Source organism: Mobula birostris, chromosome 1, assembly GCF_030028105.1.
Source record: "Mobula birostris isolate sMobBir1 chromosome 1, sMobBir1.hap1, whole genome shotgun sequence".
Classification (NCBI taxonomy): Eukaryota; Metazoa; Chordata; class Chondrichthyes; order Myliobatiformes; family Myliobatidae; genus Mobula; species Mobula birostris.
The window spans coordinates 166,932,267-166,951,800 of NC_092370.1; the positions used below are offsets into that span (position 1 = coordinate 166,932,267).

The window sequence follows — 19,534 nt, forward strand, 5'->3', positions numbered from 1 at the left end:
CATTTCGACATTCCATGGTTTCTGATCTCACCAATTTCTCATTCTAAGGAGCCATTTCTCATTCACTATTCTGTTTGATGCTGTTACCCTCCATTGCCCTTAGAAACAAAAATCAACCTTGAAAATACTCAATGACTAAGCATCCACAACTTGGAGTTCAGAAAATTTTAAAGATTTATAACCGTCAGCTTAGGATTTTTCAAGCACTAAGTCCTCAATTCCATCCAATTCTACAATTTTCTAATCTTTTAAAAATCATGTTTTTTTTTTCTTTTTTGCACACCCAGGGGACATTTCAAAGAAAATGTATGTGAAGATGATAAATTTCAACTTAGACAGCCTTGAAAGCCAGTGAGCACACTTACAAACTTACACAATCAGAAACCAAACCACGTGGCTTACAGACAGTTGACGATAACTATTTTGTGAATGGATATTGACCAGTCCGATCACATACTTGCTAAAAGGGATGCTCCTTTCTCCATTCAAGCAGAGCAAAACACAAAAGCAGTTCAAGCTGAGACCCTTCATCAAAACTGAATCCTGGCAAAGGGTCTCAGCCCAAAATGTCGACTGTTTATTTCCCTCCATAAATGGACTTACTAAGTTATTCCAGCATTTTATGTCTGCTGCTCTAGATCTCCAGAATGTGCAGAATCAAAGGTTCAAAGGTCCAATTTAATGTCAGAGAAATGTGAACAATGTACATCCTGAAATGCCTTTTCTTTGCATTTCTAGGGTTTTTGATATTTAACATATAGTTTATAATTAGCTAAAGTAGCTCTATAGTGAAAGCATAGACCTACATAATTTTAAAGAACACACACACTTTGAAAATGTTTGAGCAACAGCAACACATGGAACAAATGCCTATCCTATTTACAGTATTTCACTATATATAAAATGGGAAACTTAATGGAAGAGACAGCAGGAAATAAGCAGTGCCTCTCCCCTCAAAACTTATAAAAGGAAAACTAAAATCAAAATTTGAGACAAGGTTTTGGACCTCAGTACTGCTTAATCATTCTTAGGGGTACTTAGGTAATTTGAGTCTAAATTAGGCCGGCATTCCAAGTAAACAAGTCAAAACCAAATAAATGATGAGGATACATTATTTGTGTTTAAAGACCATTCACATTCCTTGAGCTTTTTGCAAATTTGTTTAAAAGTCTATCTGCAGTACAGGTTAAACACTTGCATCTCTTTAAGATTACTAAAGCTAAAGGCTATGCTGATTGCGATGAACAGTTTTATTAAATTGCGTCCTTTGAATGATGAACTGACTGAGTAGTCTTTTTTTCTTGAGGGTATTCTATAGCTGCACAGCTCAATTCACAAAGCACTCGATTTCCATGTGGATATCAGAACATAATTTCTGCAGCAAATGTTTCTCCTGCTTCAGCTAACACCATTCCATTTCCAAGTTAGCCTGCAGGGTATCAAAGTACTGAGTGCCATTTTATCCAGACTACCATTAGTTCCTGCAGTTCTCTGTGACAGAGCAACATAGTCTCAAGACTAAGCTTCAGTACATAATTGAACTATTCCCCTGCCATCTACTGATGTTCATCATGCTTCAGCTTGTTGATAACATGTACTTAAAACCTGTGGTAATCCATCTGAATAACAATGAATGTTTTTTTGTGCTAATTTGAGCATTATACTGATGGTAATGTTGTCCTATTTTGGATATGCATAATGCATCACACTGCACAACTAATGCGGGTCAAAACCTGGATCAGGTGACAAATTACGTTCACCCTAAAAACAAACAATGGAAATCTGAAAATTTACTCAGTAAGTTAACGAGCGTTGACAGAGAGGGAAAGTATGCTGGGAATCAGATCGTTATGGACTATACAGCACATAGTACACCTATGTCCTTTTACCCTTCAGTGCTTCCCAAGGCCCTTGCATTTATGGTGCATGCCCTTCCCTAATTTGACCTCCCAAAATTAGCTCATACTTTTCAGAGTTAAACTCTATCTGCTGTTGCTGTGCCTAATTTGCCAGTTATCGACATCACTCTGTAGATTATCCTTCTCACCATCACCACCAGCTCCAATTTTCGCATCTTCTGCTTATTCACTAATCATACCTACAAGATTTACATCCAAATCGTAAATTTTTGTAATGAACAGCAAGGAACTCAGCAGATGTTTGTGGTGACACACACAAAATGCTGGAGGAACTCAGCAGCCCTGGCAGCATCTACGGAAAAGAGAACAGTTAACGTTTCAGGCCGAGAACTTTCAGCTGGACTGGCGAAAAAAAGACGAGGAGTAGAATTAAAAAGTGGGGGGAGGGGAGGGAGAAACACAAGGTGATAGGTGAAACTGAGAGGGGGGTGAAGTAAAGAGCTGGGAAGTTGATTGGTGAAAGAGATACTTGATTGGAAAAGGGGGAATCTAATAGGAGAGGACAGAAGGTCATGGAAGGGGGGGGAGGCGGGTGGAGAGGAGCACCAGATGGAGGCTATGGGCAGGCAAGGAGATAAAGAGAGATAGAGAGATAGAGAGAGATAGAGAGAGAGAGAGAGAGAGAGATAGAGACAGAGAGAGAGACAGAGAGGAAGATAGAGAGAGAGGATAGAGAGAGAGAGAGAGAGAGACACAGAGAGGAAGATAGAGAGAGAGGATAGAGAGAGAGAGAGAGAGAGAGAGAGAGAGAGATAGAGAGATAGAGATAGAGGTAGATAGAGAGAGAGAAGGGGATGGGGAATGGTGAAGGAGTGGTACAATATTAGTCACAATCTTTGAATCACAAAATCTGGAATATTCTGCCCATGGGGATATTCGAGGCAGAGACCCACAGAAAATAGTTACCTATTAATCTGAAAAGGCACACCAAGATCAATGGTGACTAGAGATGGCTTGGCCAGTATGCCCAGATCCCAAAAAATGAGTTCATGTAACTCTGGTTGCTGAAGGCATGAAATCAATCTGATAAAACCAAATATTTCTTCATCAATGAGTGGAATATTTGAAAGCACATTTCCTGAGTTGCAGGATGTCAACTGCTATTGGATTGGTATATTGGAGGTTATGGTTGAGATAGGTGGAGAGATGCTGTCAATAGATTCTTATCATACCGTTGTGATTTCAGCAGAACAATCAACACCAAGACATCAAGCAGTGCTTCAGAAAGGCAGCATCTATTATCAAGAACCAACCCTCCCCACTCCCCCCATCACCCAGGACATGCCCTCTTCTCATTGTTATTGTCAGGAAGGAGGTACAGAAGCATGAAAGCACATACTCAGAGATTCAGGAAAAGCTTCTTACCCTGTGCCATCTGATATCTAAATGAACACTGAACCTATGAACACTACCTCACTTTTTAAAAATTACTTTTGCTTTTGCACAACTATTTTAAATTTAACTATTTAATGTACATATATACTTACTGTAATTCATTTAAGTTTCTATATTTATCATGTATTGCATTGTACTGATGCCATTAAATTAATGAATTTCACGACATGTGCCAGTGATATTAAACCTGATTTTGATTCTGACCCTGTTCGTTTGAAAGTACCCACTGACGAGTGTTTTAGAATCACAAGGTTGTACTTGTCAGGCAAGACTATAAAATGTTCACATACGCAAGTTGTGATTGGAAATGCCTGTTTGAATTTCCAGAGTGGCATGATTCAATCCGTAAACAATCATAACTGCATTCAAATCTTGAGGGCGTAGGGGCTGGGGAACACATTGACTTCTACACACAACACTGGGAAAAAAAAAGTGTCACTCTGCGTTGAAACTCATAGGCCATTATTCTCCCTCAGTCTCCTCTCTTGGGAATTGAGGGTTACCAGAGAAGTCAGCATCAAATTACCCTTGACCCCAGGCTGCTGGTGACCCAGCCAGTTGCGGTCCTTGTTGAAATTCTCCCACTGTGCTTAGTGAAAAAAGGATGATTGATTTACAAAGCAGATTGGCGGTTTCACTTGCAATCGCAGTGCTGCTAATGAACTGACACTTCCCCATGGAAAACAGAAAATGCTGGAAGCCGCAGGTCTTCAATCTGAATTTTTCTATAGATGCTGTCTGACCTGCTGCATGTCTCCAGCACCTTCTGCTTTTACTTCAGATTTTGAGCAGCTGCAACTTTTCAGATTTTCATTTTCTTTTGCCCTAGTACCCTAGTTACAATTCAGTGTATGTCAAATGCCTTCATGCCATTCACAATTTACACAACAAAGCCCATGCTCGATTACGTATATATACTGCAATTGACATGACAAAATCACATGCGTGGCTAATGAAAAGCAACCGTGGCTCAAACAACAAACCAAGCTTGTTCTTTGAATGTATGTCGTGAACACTCAACTACCTGACATTCCACCAGACATTAAGGGCTGCAGGATATTTCCTTTTGAGAAAAAGAGTAAATATAAATAATATGTACAAGTTTCTGTATTTAACAATTAAATAGTCATGATCTTCACCTACTGTAGCCATGCATGCATTGTGATAAAGATGGAATTCATTAACTGGAATGAGGTACATCACATAAGGAATAACATGTGGCAGATTTTCTCAAAACTCAATAAAATATACAGCAGTCAACAGGTCAACTGCAAACATGAAAATTGTCTGGGCTGTCTATTACATGGGTTTTACAATACTGTCTTCTATTGTCACTACCAAAAACACTGTAGGTGCAGGGACCCCGCATGACAGTTCCCATCAACCTGTGCTAATTTCCTCTTTTGTCGCAGGGTCACTAACAGTGACAACACAGCAGGAAATCTAAATGGAAAGGAATAGTCAAGAAACAAGTATCTTTGTCCTTTCTTGTGCACTTGACACATATAAAGGAATTCAAATACTTATGCCACTGGAAATCTATTTGCAAGCATCTATTGGATGTCAGCTTATAGTTCGATGGTATGATTCAGCCAATAATGGCAACGTGACTGAAGATCGATCCTGTTTTTGTAACAAGCTTAAGCTGCACTTGCCATCAGTTTTCTTTGTAATATCAGAGCAGACTTAGCTGACTATTTAACATATGGGTTCTTAAATGATCTTTACAGTACTCTATTATAAAGGAATTTGCTATTCTTCTTCTCACCTACCCTCATGTTAGTTATCAATACTGAACTAAAGATGCCCTGATAAGAGCATCTCCTCTAACATTATCTTGCACCCCAAGTACAGCTTCACAACTGTCTTCCTTTTGTCATAGATATCTCAAGGCACCAGGGCTAAAAGCAAAATTCAGATATTACTTTAAGCTTTAATATGAAAGAAAAGCAGGGCACTAAAAAAAAGTTTAATTATACCTGAAAACACAAATTCTTCACTGAAAAACAAATCAATATTTGCACTTCAACAAAACCTCTGATCAGTTCTTCATAATGTTGTACTCATATGCAAGTAACAATGCATAGATGAATAGGGGGAATTACAGATTTTCTTGTATGGATGAGCCTATTTTTCCTAAAACACATCCCAATTCTGCATTTATATGTGTCATATACCCTCTAAGAAATTGATCTGATTCCCTTTTCAGCATTCCTGTTTCTCATTATCATGGAGCCTAAATCAGATTTCAAACAGAAAACAACTTCCCTTGCTAACATTCTGTTGGTGCTATTTGCTATCAATCTTTCAATTACACACCTATATGGAGCAGTTTTCTGAATTGTTGACTGAGTTATTTAGTTTGATTATAGCAGTAATTGATACACATCTTCGATCACAGTTGTTCCTTCACGTACATGGGTATCAAGTGATTTGTACTTGTCTCAGTACACACACGTCACGCCGAGGCACCCTCACCTAAACCACTCTCTCTGCTTTGGAGGGGCAATATATGACCCAGCAAACTCTGCTGAAATAAGTGTGGGCACAGAGATTCAAGAATTGCTTGATTTGTGGTCCATACATAAGTATTTAAACTGCTGACAGAGAATGGATTACAGAACACTTCACAGAATCAGAGAAAAACTTAGCATCTTACTTTCTTGAATCCACAAATCCAACAGAGTTAATGGTAGTCCCTTCTGGCTTTTTCCAGCCTATTAAATATTTGCTGGTGGCTCCTTGGCGAGGATAAAATGTTCTGGGCCCAGATGTGGAGGATGAATGGTGTGACGCCTGGGGTGAAGGAGTTGGCTGAGTCTCATCGTGGGGTGAACTCCTACTGTGTGTAAAGACCACTGGACTAATGGAATGCCTTGAACTCAGAGTACTGGAAAATAAATAAATTCCCCATTACAAGGAGTATGCATTTTGAGAATGAAGAACTTCCATCTCACAAGTTGGCCATTACATGGATCCACTGTTTTAGTCAAAATATCACTTTTAGTCCGCATATTTTCCCCTCTTAAAATAAATTATTGATGTTATTAAATTACTCAGTGATCTGAATTGTCTAAGAACAGATTGCTCACTTTGCTAATTTGCAGTGGAAAAATTTGCAGTGTGCAAACGTGGATGACAACTGTTGACAGCAGGCAGGGAGTGGTCTTCACCTTTTAAAGAGGTGGGATTTGTTATCCTCAGCTGCACATTAACACCTTGAGTGAATGTGGTCAAACATTGTATGTCATTAATAAGGATTCTGTTTGTTCATCAAAGACCTCGGATATAAGAATATAATGGACATTTTTACCACACCAGGATGACTAATAATTCTAGCCAAGGGGAAAAGAGCATTGAGTCATCAAAAGCAGGAATTGAAGAGGGATATGAGTTTAAAGAAAAAGTTCCAGAGTTTGAGACAATGTGAATTAAGGCATGCAAAGAAAGGGAGATTTTTTTTGAGGAATAGAGCCATGATGATATAAACCTGTCAAATAAAGGACTGGAACCACTTTAGACTGGTAAAGACAAAAGGGTGACAGGTAAATGGTAATCAATCAGCACAAAATATGTACATAATCTTCCTTTGCGCTGTTCCAACCAGAATTAACCTGCAAGTTATTAATCAAATTGTAACATATTAAGTGGCAAAATGAATGACTTCAGGCAAATGAGCCAAATTACACATTCTCAACACATATCAATTATACTGACATGCTGAACACAACATGCTTTCACAAAATATATAATGATTTTCATGTAAATTATATACACATTAAGATGCATACTCTGAACAATTACGTATTTCTAACACAGTATCTGTTGTTATGATGTGTGGTGATTCTCATGCATTACCAGGCGAAGGGAGTGATGGAAATACAATCAAAAGGGAAGCCAATATTGGAAGAAGATTTACCTACTCATTTCCAGCTACATTACTGCCATGACATTGCAGAAGTGGTTATCCTCGATTACTCTCTCATAGATCTATCCATGAAAACTTAGACACATGCTCACACTTTGGAAAAGGTTAGAACAGGCACTTTACCTTCTGCCAAATGCACCTTTTTTTTGTAAGTGTTTCTTGTGGCTGAAGGGAGAGGAGAATGCCAGCCTTGACGGGCTGTCACCAAGACTATTAGTGTAGGTGGGAAACTGGGACAAACTCAGAAGAAACACAAATGACACATAATCACAAATTAATTACCTGGACTGAGAGGAGGTATCACTGAGGCTATACGCTCTGCTTTCTTGAGCTGATGCACTTGAAACACTATGGACCAACCCTCCGTAACATCTGCTTTGACTTTCTGTGCTTAGTGCCGGTGAGAGTGCGCCCCTCCTCTCATAACTGTGGGAGCCTCGATCTCCTAATCTGCTGCAGTGCATGCCATTGTCATTTGGACCAGGCCAAGGAGAAGCTGTTTTCTCTTTTGTTGGTGCAGACCTCAAGGAATTTGTTGGAGCAGCTGGGGTTCCTGCGGACAGCATGCTGCCATGGCATGGCCCGTAAGAGGTTGTATCAATGCCACTGTCTGCAGATGTACCCTGAATGTAGTTATAACCATTTAGTTCAGATTCCGTCCGGTCCCCTGTGTCATACCATTTCTCATCACTGTGAGCGCTTGAAGCATTGCTGGAAAGTGTGTTGCTGCTTGAATGGCTTGAATATTGAGCTTCAGACTAGAAAGTGGAGAAGGAAATAGTGTCATTGGTCAAGACTCTAAACTATTTAATAACTACAGTTTATTTAACATAATGCACAGTTCAAAACATATCATCTAAAAGATGATCTGTAACTGAATTCTTAAAAACAAGACTTCAGGTCAGTTAAGAATCTCGTAACTGTCTATCAACCTGAATGTTTTAACTAAGAGACACTAAATCATAATAACCTCCATTTTTAAAGTTCAGTGTATCATGATGCTATCGAGTAATAGTGACAGTACTCCAAATGTCAGGAGGGACCATAAATGCTGGGACATGATGCAATGTTCCTGTACTAGTGTACGTGAGATGGGAGGGAAGTGGATGGGAGAAATAACTGATTCACATAAAACACAATGTTTCAGCAATGCAGTGTCTATACAAGGTAAAAATCATGGAATGCTCTGTGTTTTGCATTGAACTCAAATAGTTTCAAGATGGTCTTCTCTTCCCTTCTCTTTGTAGGCAACCCTGGACTGTAAAGACAATAATTCAAAGTTATTGCCATAATCAAATATTCCTCAAGCAACTTTCCTTACAGAAATGTCTGGTTCATCGCTGCTCCTTCGCCAGGTAGTAAAAGATCAATCCTTCGTTACACAGTATGAGACAATGGAGGATTACTAAGCACATTCCTTCATCTGATTTCTCAAGCACTTTGCTTTAACATTTTGTGCTTGCCAGGTGGATAAGAAGTTTTAGCAATACAGCTTTTTTCATGTCATGCAGTTTATTGGGGCGGGATGGAAAAAGGAACGTGAGGCTACATGTGAAAACAATAACATTTAATTTGAATGTATTTAACCCAGTGAAGAGTCCTCTTTCCCTAAATCACTTCACTTTTCTTTCCTGGTACCCTGAAGGTTTTTGCCTTGAGAGCCTGTATATTCTACTGTTTTTCTCTTCCTTTGACTTTTTGTATATTGAATTTCTGTGAACTTTGTAAGCAATGTTTTAAGATGATAATTTCTAAAATAAACCTTTGAGCACTTCATGCATTTCAATCTATCAGTCGTATGAACTGGCCCATATTTTCAAATCATTGGAGTTTGCCATTTTCCTACTGCCTATGCACTGCCTATGAGGAAAGTACTTGAGAAAATATGCTTTCTGGAATTCATTCCCTTGGCTTTGCTTCCTCTTCCCTTCCTTTTTTATGAAAGGAAACTCACCCCCATGAATGCAAATTAGGATCTTTTTTAAACTTGGGCATTCCCCTACTCAGCCTTCTTTGTCAAGACAATATAATGTCACGTCAAAGAATGTGGCAGAACCTGAGCTCCAGTAGTAACTCAAAAATGTAATGAGTACAAACAACCAAGAATAAAAGTACATCCATTTTTTTTTAAAACAGATTGAGGTATACTGAGCCCAAGATTCAACTTCAGGAGCTGCAAAGAAGCTGTTTAAATAGCTGAACGTGAGGCTGTTTCATCAAACGTCAACATGTCAAATCCAACTCTGTTACCTCGAAAATCACTGCAAGGCTTTCAACAATTCTCTGTGTATTAAGAGTTGGAAGCATCTATAAACCTTCACAGTTTGTTCTGCACAACAAGTCTTTAATAAGAATGCTGAAGATGGAGGCATGGGGGCTGAGGAGGAGAGATCACTCCTGTTATGCTGGCAGAGACATAAACCTGGCACATAAGAAGTTTTAACTTGTTTACCTGTCCATGTTTGACTGGCGAAACGTGGTCCACAACTTCCTGCCTCACCAGTCTCCCACTGGGGCTATCTCTGAGTGCAGATGTTACCTTCGATACCGACGGGATATGCCAAGTTGGCTCTGAAATATATTTCAATACTTTTTTTAAAAAACCTATTAGAGGATTTCTTCTTCCTCTGACCCAAGTATGATTTGTAAACATTCCCAGCTTTGATTAGATTTTAAACTGGCATAGCAAGGAAGCTGAAGGAGCTGTAATCTCTACTACTGAAGTTATACAGAGTACATTCGTGTTGGAAATTGGATCCAGAAACTGCTACAATTATAATTTCAGATGATGCAATTAATTAATAGAAGCTTTTGAAAATGCATTTAGCAGCAGTTTTGTGTGAGCTGTTTGCAAGTCCCAGAATTGAAAAATAGGTCAATCTCAAAAGAACTACAACTGCATTTTAACCTCTGTACAAAGGAATATTTTTCCAAAACTATGATCAAAATAGAATAGTTCATTGTAGCAAAGAATGTGCATTCTGTGGATCAATGAGGCAACATTTTGGAGAACCACAAGATGACAAGGTAAATACAATTAAGACGGCAAATGCTAATTTTTCCACAGATGCAGAAGTAACAAATATCATAAGAACTATACTGATAGTCCATTCAATCTGTGTACATTCCTTACCAGAGCAAACACTCTGGACTCCAAAAACTACCTCACATCAGAGACGAATGGGCTGCCTCATTAGTTATTCAATCCTAATTACCTACTAATGATCAAACACTTCCATGTGTCTCAGCATTAGTATTTGCAAGTAAACTGTGAGCTGAGATACAATACGGCTTTTGTTTCAAAAATACTTCTAATTTGTTAATCTTAAATTACGTCATAAAAAATTAATGCAAAGTTTGAAAGATATGACAACCTTTTAAAGTGCAATCAAACCTGTAGATCTGTTTATTGAACCAAATAAAGGATTCCTCATTGCAATATTTAAAAAGAAATTCAGTACCTGACTAGGTTATCTTACAAACAATCACAGCTCACCAATCTCATTCTCAGCATTTGATGATTTTATTTCAGATTTATGCCTGAGGCAGTGGGCTGTGCTGTTTTCTCCTCAGTTCTGCCTTTAACATATTGCTCTGGGGTAAATACATTCTAAAACTAGTGAGAAAAAGAAATACTGGAAGATATTTCAGCTGATTCTAAAAGCTGAAATACGGTCAGTAGTTTCAATAATGCAAAAATATATACCCAATTAAAATGTCTTTTTTGTTCAATTTCATTGATATGAAATGCCCAGTTGCAGCAGGACATTGAAATTTATGCAGGAAAATATTTAAAAAATTATTCATATTCACAAAGAATACAACAGGACAGTACACTCAGACCCCACGTAGCGCTGATTCATTACAACATGGTTATTCAATTCTTTATTGAAATTTTTAAAATGACATTAAATTTATTCTAAACACTTAAAATTTCTCAAGAGCAGCTGCGATTACAGTAAATATTCAATCAGCCAATGAGAGCACTTCAGATACGCTCTGAGCCATTCACAGCCAATCATGTATTACTTCACGCTCTGCCTTCCCTGCATGTGTAAACACTCTTACTCACTCGCTAATTTATTCCTTTTTTCACCCATAATGTCTGGAAAATGGCAAGCAACTTCCAGTAAGGGTGGTACATCTAAGATATCTAGGAAAAGCATTAGCACGGATGTGAAACTGCAAGTGATAAGGTATTTGGAAGCTGGTGAGCGTCAGGTTGATGTTGGCACCTCTTTGAAATTGGTTACACCAACGATCAGAACTACTATATAAAAATGCAAACAAGATAAAAGCTTCTCCAATGACTACCTCAATGTTATCATCAACGAAGATGACTTGTTCAAGGAGCCGTTTGCTTGAAAAAAATAGAAAATTGACTAAATATTGGTGGATGATCAAAATGAAACATGCCCCAAAGCTAGCTGATGATATTGGAAATGTAAGAAGCATCTTCAATCATATTCAAGAAGAATGTCAGGAACATTCACAGCCAGCAAAGGTTGGTTTGATAGATTTAAGCATCGCAGTGACCTCTTTGGTGTATGCATCTCTGATGAAACTGCAAGTGCAGACAGCAAGGCAGCCCAGGATTTTCCTGCAGCACTGAAGGGCATAATTGAAATGGATGATTATCCTCCTGAGCTGGTCTTCAATGTGCATGAAATGGGTCTATTTTGGAAAAGAATGCCTTCTCGTACCTTCATCTCCTGAGAAGAGAGACATGCACCTGGGTTCAAGGCTGTGAAGGACCAGGAGGCAATGTTAAGCATGACTTTAGGTTAAAGCCTATGATTGTGTGTCACGTTGAAACACCATGAGCAATGAAAGGCATTTAAAGTTAAGTCCATCAGTGATTTGGAAATCAAACAAGAAAGCCTGAGTGACGATTGAGGTTTTCCAAAGTTGGATTGTTTCACACTTTGTCAAGCAGTCAAGTGGTATTGTGAGGATCATGACCTTAAACATAAAGCATTGTTGGTGTTTGATACTGCCCCAGGCCACCCTGAAAATCTTGTCATGCTTCGGACCTGCATTCGTGAAGCACCCAACACCACCTCATTACTCCCACCAATGGATCAAGGAGTAATATCGGATTTTAAAGCCTACTACCTTCCTCGCACATTCAAACAACCTGCAGAGGAAACAAAAGGTCAAGACAAACAATCCATCAGGCCATTTTGACAACATCATGAAAGCTGAAGACAATATCAAAGCAGCCTGGAATGAAATAACTTCAAACTTCATGAATGGAGCATGGAAGCAGCAATGGCATCCTAGGGTTTCAGGCAGAACCAGTCATCCAAAACATAAGGCCAATGAAGCAGGATTAGAGGATGTTATTATGATGGCAATGTTGAAGAGTTACTGCATCCTCATGGTGAGAGCTTTAATAACGAAGAGCTTCAAGAATTCATAGAGCAACTCACCTTGGGTGAAGCTGAGAACATGGATAGAGAAAACACCAGCGAGAAACATCACCACAAAATTCCTCAGCACTGGTATCACCATGATCACCCGAATCAATAACGACCCTGACTGGGAGTGAAGCAGTAAGCCAAAGAGAGATGTTCTTGACACGATTCCCTTCTACTGAGAACTGCTTTACGAGAGGCAGTCAAATCTCAATGCCTACTTGAAGAAGCCGCCGAAGTTCGAGGAGGACCTACAGCCTGGTCCTTCCTCCATAAGACGTAACCACCACCCACTTCCCTCAGCTGCTGCTGCGATGTGCGATGCGAAGGTAGTAGGCTTTAAGATCCGATATTACTCCTTGATCCATTGGTTGGAGTAATGAGGTGGTGTTGGGTTCTTCACGAATGCAGGTCCGAAGCATGTCAAGGTGGTGTTGGGTGCTTCATGAATGCAGGTCTGAAGCATGTCAAGATTTTCAGGGTGGCCTGGGGCATTATCAAGCACCAACAATGCTTGATGTTTAAGGTCATGATGCACAAGTTAGGCCCATTTGCCTGTTTGTTACTCCATGAATTACAGTGTACACATAAAATAATATATCCTACATCTCAGGTTCAATATTTTTTAAAATCAGGCACACATGTCCATTTACGTAATGTTTTAATGACCTCACATAGCACTGATTCACATGGTGCTCCACCTCTGAGTTAAGCGGGGTCTGAGCGCAATATGAAAAATAAACCAACACACATCAAAGTTGCTGGTGAATGCAGCAGGCCAGGCAGCATCTGTAGGAAGAGGTACAGTCGACGTTTCAGGCCGAGACCCTTCGTCAGGACTAACTGAAGGGAGAGTGAGTAAGGGATTTGAAAGTTGGAGGGGGAGGGAGAGATCCAAAATGATAGGAGAAGACAGGAGGGGGAGGGATAGAGCCAAGAGCTGGACAGGTGATAGGCAAAAGGGGATACGAGAGGATCATGGGACAGGAGGTCCGGGAAGAAAGACAAGGTGAGGGGGAACCCAGAGGATGGGCAAGGGGTATATTCAGAGGGACAGAGGGAGAAAAAGGAGAGTGAGAGAAAGAATGTGTGCATAAAAATAAGTAACAGATGGGGTACGAGGGGGAGGTGGGGCCTTAGCGGAAGTTAGAGAAGTCGATGTTCATGCCATCAGGTTGGAGGCTACCCAGACGGAATATAAGGTGTTGTTCCTCCAACCTGAGTGTGGCTTCATCTTTACAGTAGAGGAGGCCGTGGATAGACATGTCAGAATGGGAATGGGATGTGGAATTAAAATGTGTGGCCACTGGGAGATCCTGCTTTCTCTGGCGGACAGAGCGTAGATGTTCAGCAAAGCGGTCTCCCAGTCTGTGTCGGGTCTCGCCAATATATAAAAGGCCACATCGGGAGCACCGGACGCAGTATATCACCCCAGTCGACTCACGGGTGAAGTGTTGCCTCACCTGGAAGGACTGTTTGGGGCCCTGAATGGTGGTAAGGGAGGAAGTGTAAGGGCATGTGTAGCACTTGTTCCGCTTACATGGATAAGTGCCAGGAGGGAGATCAGTGGGGAGGGATGGGGGGGACGAATGGACAAGGGAGTTGCGTAGGGAGCGATCCCTGCGGAATGCAGGGGGGGGGGGGAAGGAAAGATGTGCTTAGTGGTGGGATCCCGTTGGAGGTGGCGGAAGTTACAGAGAATAATATGTTGGACCCGGAGGCTGGTGGGGTGGTAGGTGAGGACCAGGGGAACCCTATTCCTAGTGGGGTGGTGGGAGGATGGAGCGAGAGCAGATGTACGTGAAATGGGGGAGATGCGTTTAAGAGCAGAGTTGATAGTGGAGGAAGGGAAGCCCCTTTCTTTAAAAAGGGAAGACATCTCCCTCGTCCTGGAATGAAAAGCCACATCCTGAGAGCAGATGCGGCGGAGATGGAGGAATTGCGAGAAGGGGATGGCGTTTTTGCAAGCGACAGGGTGAGAAGAGGAATAGTCCACATAGCTGTGAGAGTCAGTAGGCTTATAGTAGACATCAGTGGATAAGCTGTCTCCAGAGACAGAGACAGAAAGATCCAGAAAGGGGAGGGAGATGTCGGAAATGGACCAGGTAAACTTGAGGGCAGGGTGAAAGTTGAAGACAAAGTTAAAAATGAAAAATAAACCATCTTGTTTCACTGTCAAAGGATAGAGCAGGTACAGATCTGTTGAAAATCTGGGTGGAAAATGCAGAGAACTACGAGGTGTTCATTTTTGAGGATCAAATGTAAGAGGGAAGTACAGTATATAGTCAATGCCTTGGAAGCATTGATGAGGGATCTTCAGAGGCATCACAAGTGGATAGAGTGGTAAACAAGGTGTACAACATGCATGACTTCATTGGTCCAGGCACTGGGTAGAAAAGCTAGGAAGTCATATCGCAGTTTTGGTTTGGTCACATTTAGAGGAGTGTGTGGGCATTTCTGGTCACTGCATTTTTGGAAGGATGAGGAGAGGCTTTAAAAAAGGTTCACCAGTATATTGCATGGAGTGGAGTGTAGAAGGCTGACGTGTGACTTAGAATGAGTGAATAAATTTATTATAATGAACCTGTAATATTATTGTAATAAACCTAATTTTGATTCTGAGATGCATAGACAGGATAAATGTTTGGAGGCTTTTTCCCTGGCTGTAGTTATCAAATACTAGAGGGCATAGGATTAAGGTGGGGGGGAGGAAAGGTCAAAGGAGATTTATGAGGCATTTTGTTTTTTATTACACAGGGTAAGTGGTAGGTGCCTGAAGGGCTTTGCTATGGGAGATGGTAGATGCAGATATAACAGTAAAGTTTAGGACACATTTAAACAGATATGTGAACAGGCTGGAAACAGAGCGATATCGGGCAGATGATACTAGTTTAGATAGGTACATAATCAGCAGAGACATGGTTGGGCAAAGGGCCTGTTCCTTAGCTGAACTATCCTATGTTCTGTGAGTATATTTTCTGAATGCTGAGTGGACAACAGCACAAAGTATCAGCTAATAGGCATGCATACCCTGAACAAAGGATTATAATATACTCTATATCATAGTTTATTTTTAATTTCAAATTCCTGCTTCCTCCCATATTATTGGCAAAGAAAGCCCAGGGACATTTTTCAGCTGTGCCCTTTGCTAGGGCAAGGGTAAGAACGGATAAAAGACTACTTCATTCCTGAAAATAAAGTTGAGGGCTATCAGCAGGAGTTTTCACTTCAGTCACCTGTGAAACAAAGGAAACTGAATCATCAGCAAATGCAAGAGGCTGTTAAGCGATCCAATCCCAGCATGCTAACAATCATCGAGCAACACACAATTTGCCAGAATCTCAGCCTTCATTCAGCAGGTGCAAAAAAGAAGGACACATTGCAGTGGTAACTAAGCAGTGAGAGAGTTGGGGTTTCAAGTCATGTGAACTGGCCTGATAAACTGAAGCCATTGATGCAATTCCTTTTGTAAATGTGGAAATATCCAATATCACTGATTAGTTCCCATGTTGATGGAGATGGCTGAAAGGCAGAAGGAGGGATATACAGTGCAAGTAGAGCTATCTCAAAAATTGGAAGCCAGTGTACATACAGCCCAAAAATTTACTAAGGAAACTTGCTAAATCCTCACAGAGTGTAAACCCCTTCCCCTCTGGCTACAGGATGTTCGGCATATTTCCAAAACAGAGACAGCCATCAGTAACTAGGCTTGTCACAAACTGCATAACATTCTGCGGATTCAGATTTTTCCCTAAGATTCACAGTTATCAGCACTGGAAAGTCATTTAAAAGTTTAACAGCAAGTTCTGTAACATAAAATAATTTCAACACAAATTAAAAAAGCATTAATTCAATATTCAAGGCATCATTTCCATTACAGTTATAAAATCAATGCATATATAATTAATTATAAATATTTAAACATCACCAGCTAGAAATTCAACCCTAGTTGCATTGTTAAATGAGATGATATGGCACAAGGCTGCACATAGCACTCTGTCTCAGGAATTCAAATCTAGACTTGGATTGGACTGACTCCAACGATGAAAACAAGCACAAGCTGATATGTTTGCAGTGATCATAAATGAGTTATCCACCACTTTCTTTAATAGAAAATGTTCTGCTGCCTCTAAGAAGGAATGATTAATCCTTCCAGTGTAAACAATTGGAAGGTTTTATTGGGATCTGAATTACCAACCAAAATGACACACATTAAGCAACCATATTGGAAGACTCATAATGTGCATTTACAGGTTGGGCTACAAAGACCAAGACAAATTAATTACAAAACACTGCTGCTCAGCAGCGGATGATTAAACACAATCACTATTCCTTAAAAATAAAGCTGATGGACAAATACTTCAATAGAGCAGAGTGCCATCGGTACAAGCTGATCGATGACACTGTTGACTTTTCCAAAGTCCTCTGTTGTTGAGCGCAATTAAAATAATAAACTTGCATCATTAGTTGCTGGGTGTTGCAGAGCCACTTCGATGGCTACGGATACACAGCAGGGGGATGGGTGGTTTTACATTTATTATTGACATCACAATTACCATGAATCTTCAGAGCTAAACTCCACCCTGTCAAACACACTGCAATTTGATGCACATGATAATGACAGGCTTTTGCAGACAGAACAGATGGTAGGTCAGAGAATAGGGAAAGAGAAGAAAGGGAACATGAGAACACCACATGTAACCAGAAACGTGTTTTAATATTGAAATAAGGACAAAAGCTTTTTGGCAATAGAAGATCCTTCAAATATTTGGAATGAGTTTAGGATGCTGGCTTGTTCAAGCTCTCAATACTGAAATGCATTTTCACTTCAATAACTAAACCCATGGCCAAAATTTAAAAGTAATACAGCATGGAAGCAGGTCCTTTGGCCCACAATGAGACGGTGCTGACCATTTATACTAATCTTAATTAATCCTATTTTATTCTTCCCGCATTCCTATCAATTTTCCCCAGATCCTCCCACTCAACTGCACAAGGGTCAATCTCAAGCTGTCAATTAGCCTATCAGCCCCCATGCCTCCGGGCTGCAGGAGGAAACTGGAGCAGGTGGAGGAAATTCACACAATCATTGGGAGAAGCTCCACAAACAGCAGCAGAGATCAGGATTAAACCCAGACCTCTGGAGGCTGTGAGGCAGCACTTCTACTAGTTACACCACTGTGCCGCTCCGAAATACTTTATACTTTATCGTCGCCAAACAATTGGTACTAGAACGTACAATCATCACAGCGATATTTGATTCTGCGCTTCACACTCCCTGGATTACAAATATTAAATATTATATTAAAAAGTTAAAATTAGTAAATATTAAAAATTTAAATTATAAATCATAAATAGAAAATAGAAAAATGGGAAGTAGGGTAGTGCAAAAACACCAAGAGGCAGGTCCGGATATTTGGAGGGTACAGCCCAGATCCGGGTCAGGATCCATTCAGCAGTCTTATCATAGTTGGAAAGAAGCTGTTCCCAAATCTGGCCGTATGCGTCTTCAAGCTCCTGAGCCTTCTCCCGGAGAGAAAAGGGACGAAAAGTCTGTTGGCTGGGTGGATCGTGTCCTTGATTATCCTGGCAGCACTGCTCCGACAACGTGCGGTGTAAAGTGAGTCCACGGACAGAAGATTGGTTTGTGTTATGTGCTGCGCTGTGTTCACAATCTTCTGCAGCTTCTTTTGGTCTTGGACAAGACAACTTCCATACCAGGTTGTGATGCACCCTAGAAGAATGCTTTCTACAGTGCATCTATAAAAATTAGTGAGGGTTTTAGGGGACAGGCCAAAGTAAAGGCACTGGTGGGCCTTCTTGGCAGTGAACTCTGCTTGGTTGGACCAAGTCAGGTCATTTGTGATATTCACTCCGAGGGACTTAAAGCTTTTGACCTGTTCCACTTGCGCACCACCGATGTAAATTGGGTTGTGCGGTCCGCTACTCCTTCTGCAGTCAACAACCAATTCCTTCGTCTTGCTGACGTTGAGGGATAGGTTAATGTCTTCGCACCATGCCTCCAGGTTCTTAATTTCCTCTCTGTACTCAAACTCATCATTACCTGAGATACGGCCTACAGTTGTTGTGTCATCAGCAAACTTATATATTGAGTTTGATGGAAACTTGGCTACACAATCATGGGCGTACAGTGAGCACAGCAGGGGGCTAAGTACACAGCCTTGTGGGGCACCGGTGCTCAGAGTGATTGTAGAGAAGAGCTTGTCCCCTATTTTTACAGCCTGGGTCCTGTCTGTGAGGAAGTTGAAGATCCAGCTGCAGATCTGAGTGCCAAGGCCCAGGTTCCAGAGCTTAGTAATCAGTTTATTTGGAATGATGGTATTAAAGGCAGAGCTGTAGTCAATGAAAAGGAGCCTTACGTATGCGTCTTTATTCTCCAGGTGTTCTAAGGAGGAACGCAGGGCCAGAGAGATCATATCTGCCATTGATCTGTTGCTCCGGTAGGCGAATTGCAAAGCGTCAAGATTGACTGGTAGGCTGTGGCTGATGTGTGCCATAACCAATCTCTCAAAGCACTTCATAGCAATTGATGTCAGAGCCACAGGTCGATAGTCATTCAGGCATGCCACCTTGCTCTTCTTTGGCACTGGGATTATCGTTGCCTTCTGAAAGCATGAGGGGATCTTAGACTGAAGCAAGGAGCAGTTGAAGATGTCAGCAAACACTCCAGCTAGCTCGCTTGCACAGGCCCGGAGAACCTGTCCTGGGCCGCCATCTGGGCCCGTCGCCTTCCTTGGATTTACCTTCAGGAAGGCCCTTCTAACATCCTCCTCGGTGACGATGAATCTCAATGCCACCAGGTCCGGTTCATCCGGAGGGAGCGGGACACTCCACTTCTGTTCAAATCTTAAGTT

The 19,534-nt window shown here is 40.8% G+C and overlaps 1 protein-coding gene across 21 annotated transcripts in view; it reads right to left on the reverse strand.

Annotated features, from left to right (window-relative positions):
• Positions 1–19,534, reverse strand: part of sipa1l1 (signal-induced proliferation-associated 1 like 1) — a 432,358-nt gene that overhangs the window by 36,477 nt on the left and 376,347 nt on the right. For 19 of the 21 annotated variants that reach the window (XM_072265599.1, XM_072265573.1, XM_072265549.1 and 16 more), the window contains 3 exons: positions 9,695–9,813; positions 7,525–8,000; positions 5,974–6,204 (listed from right to left, as the gene is read on the reverse strand). In XM_072265599.1, the coding sequence (XP_072121700.1) occupies positions 5,974–6,204; positions 7,525–8,000; positions 9,695–9,813 (826 nt within the window). The remainder of the gene's footprint in view (positions 1–5,973; positions 6,205–7,524; positions 8,001–9,694; positions 9,814–19,534) is intronic. The other 2 variants (XM_072265669.1, XM_072265659.1) reach the window with 2 other exon arrangements.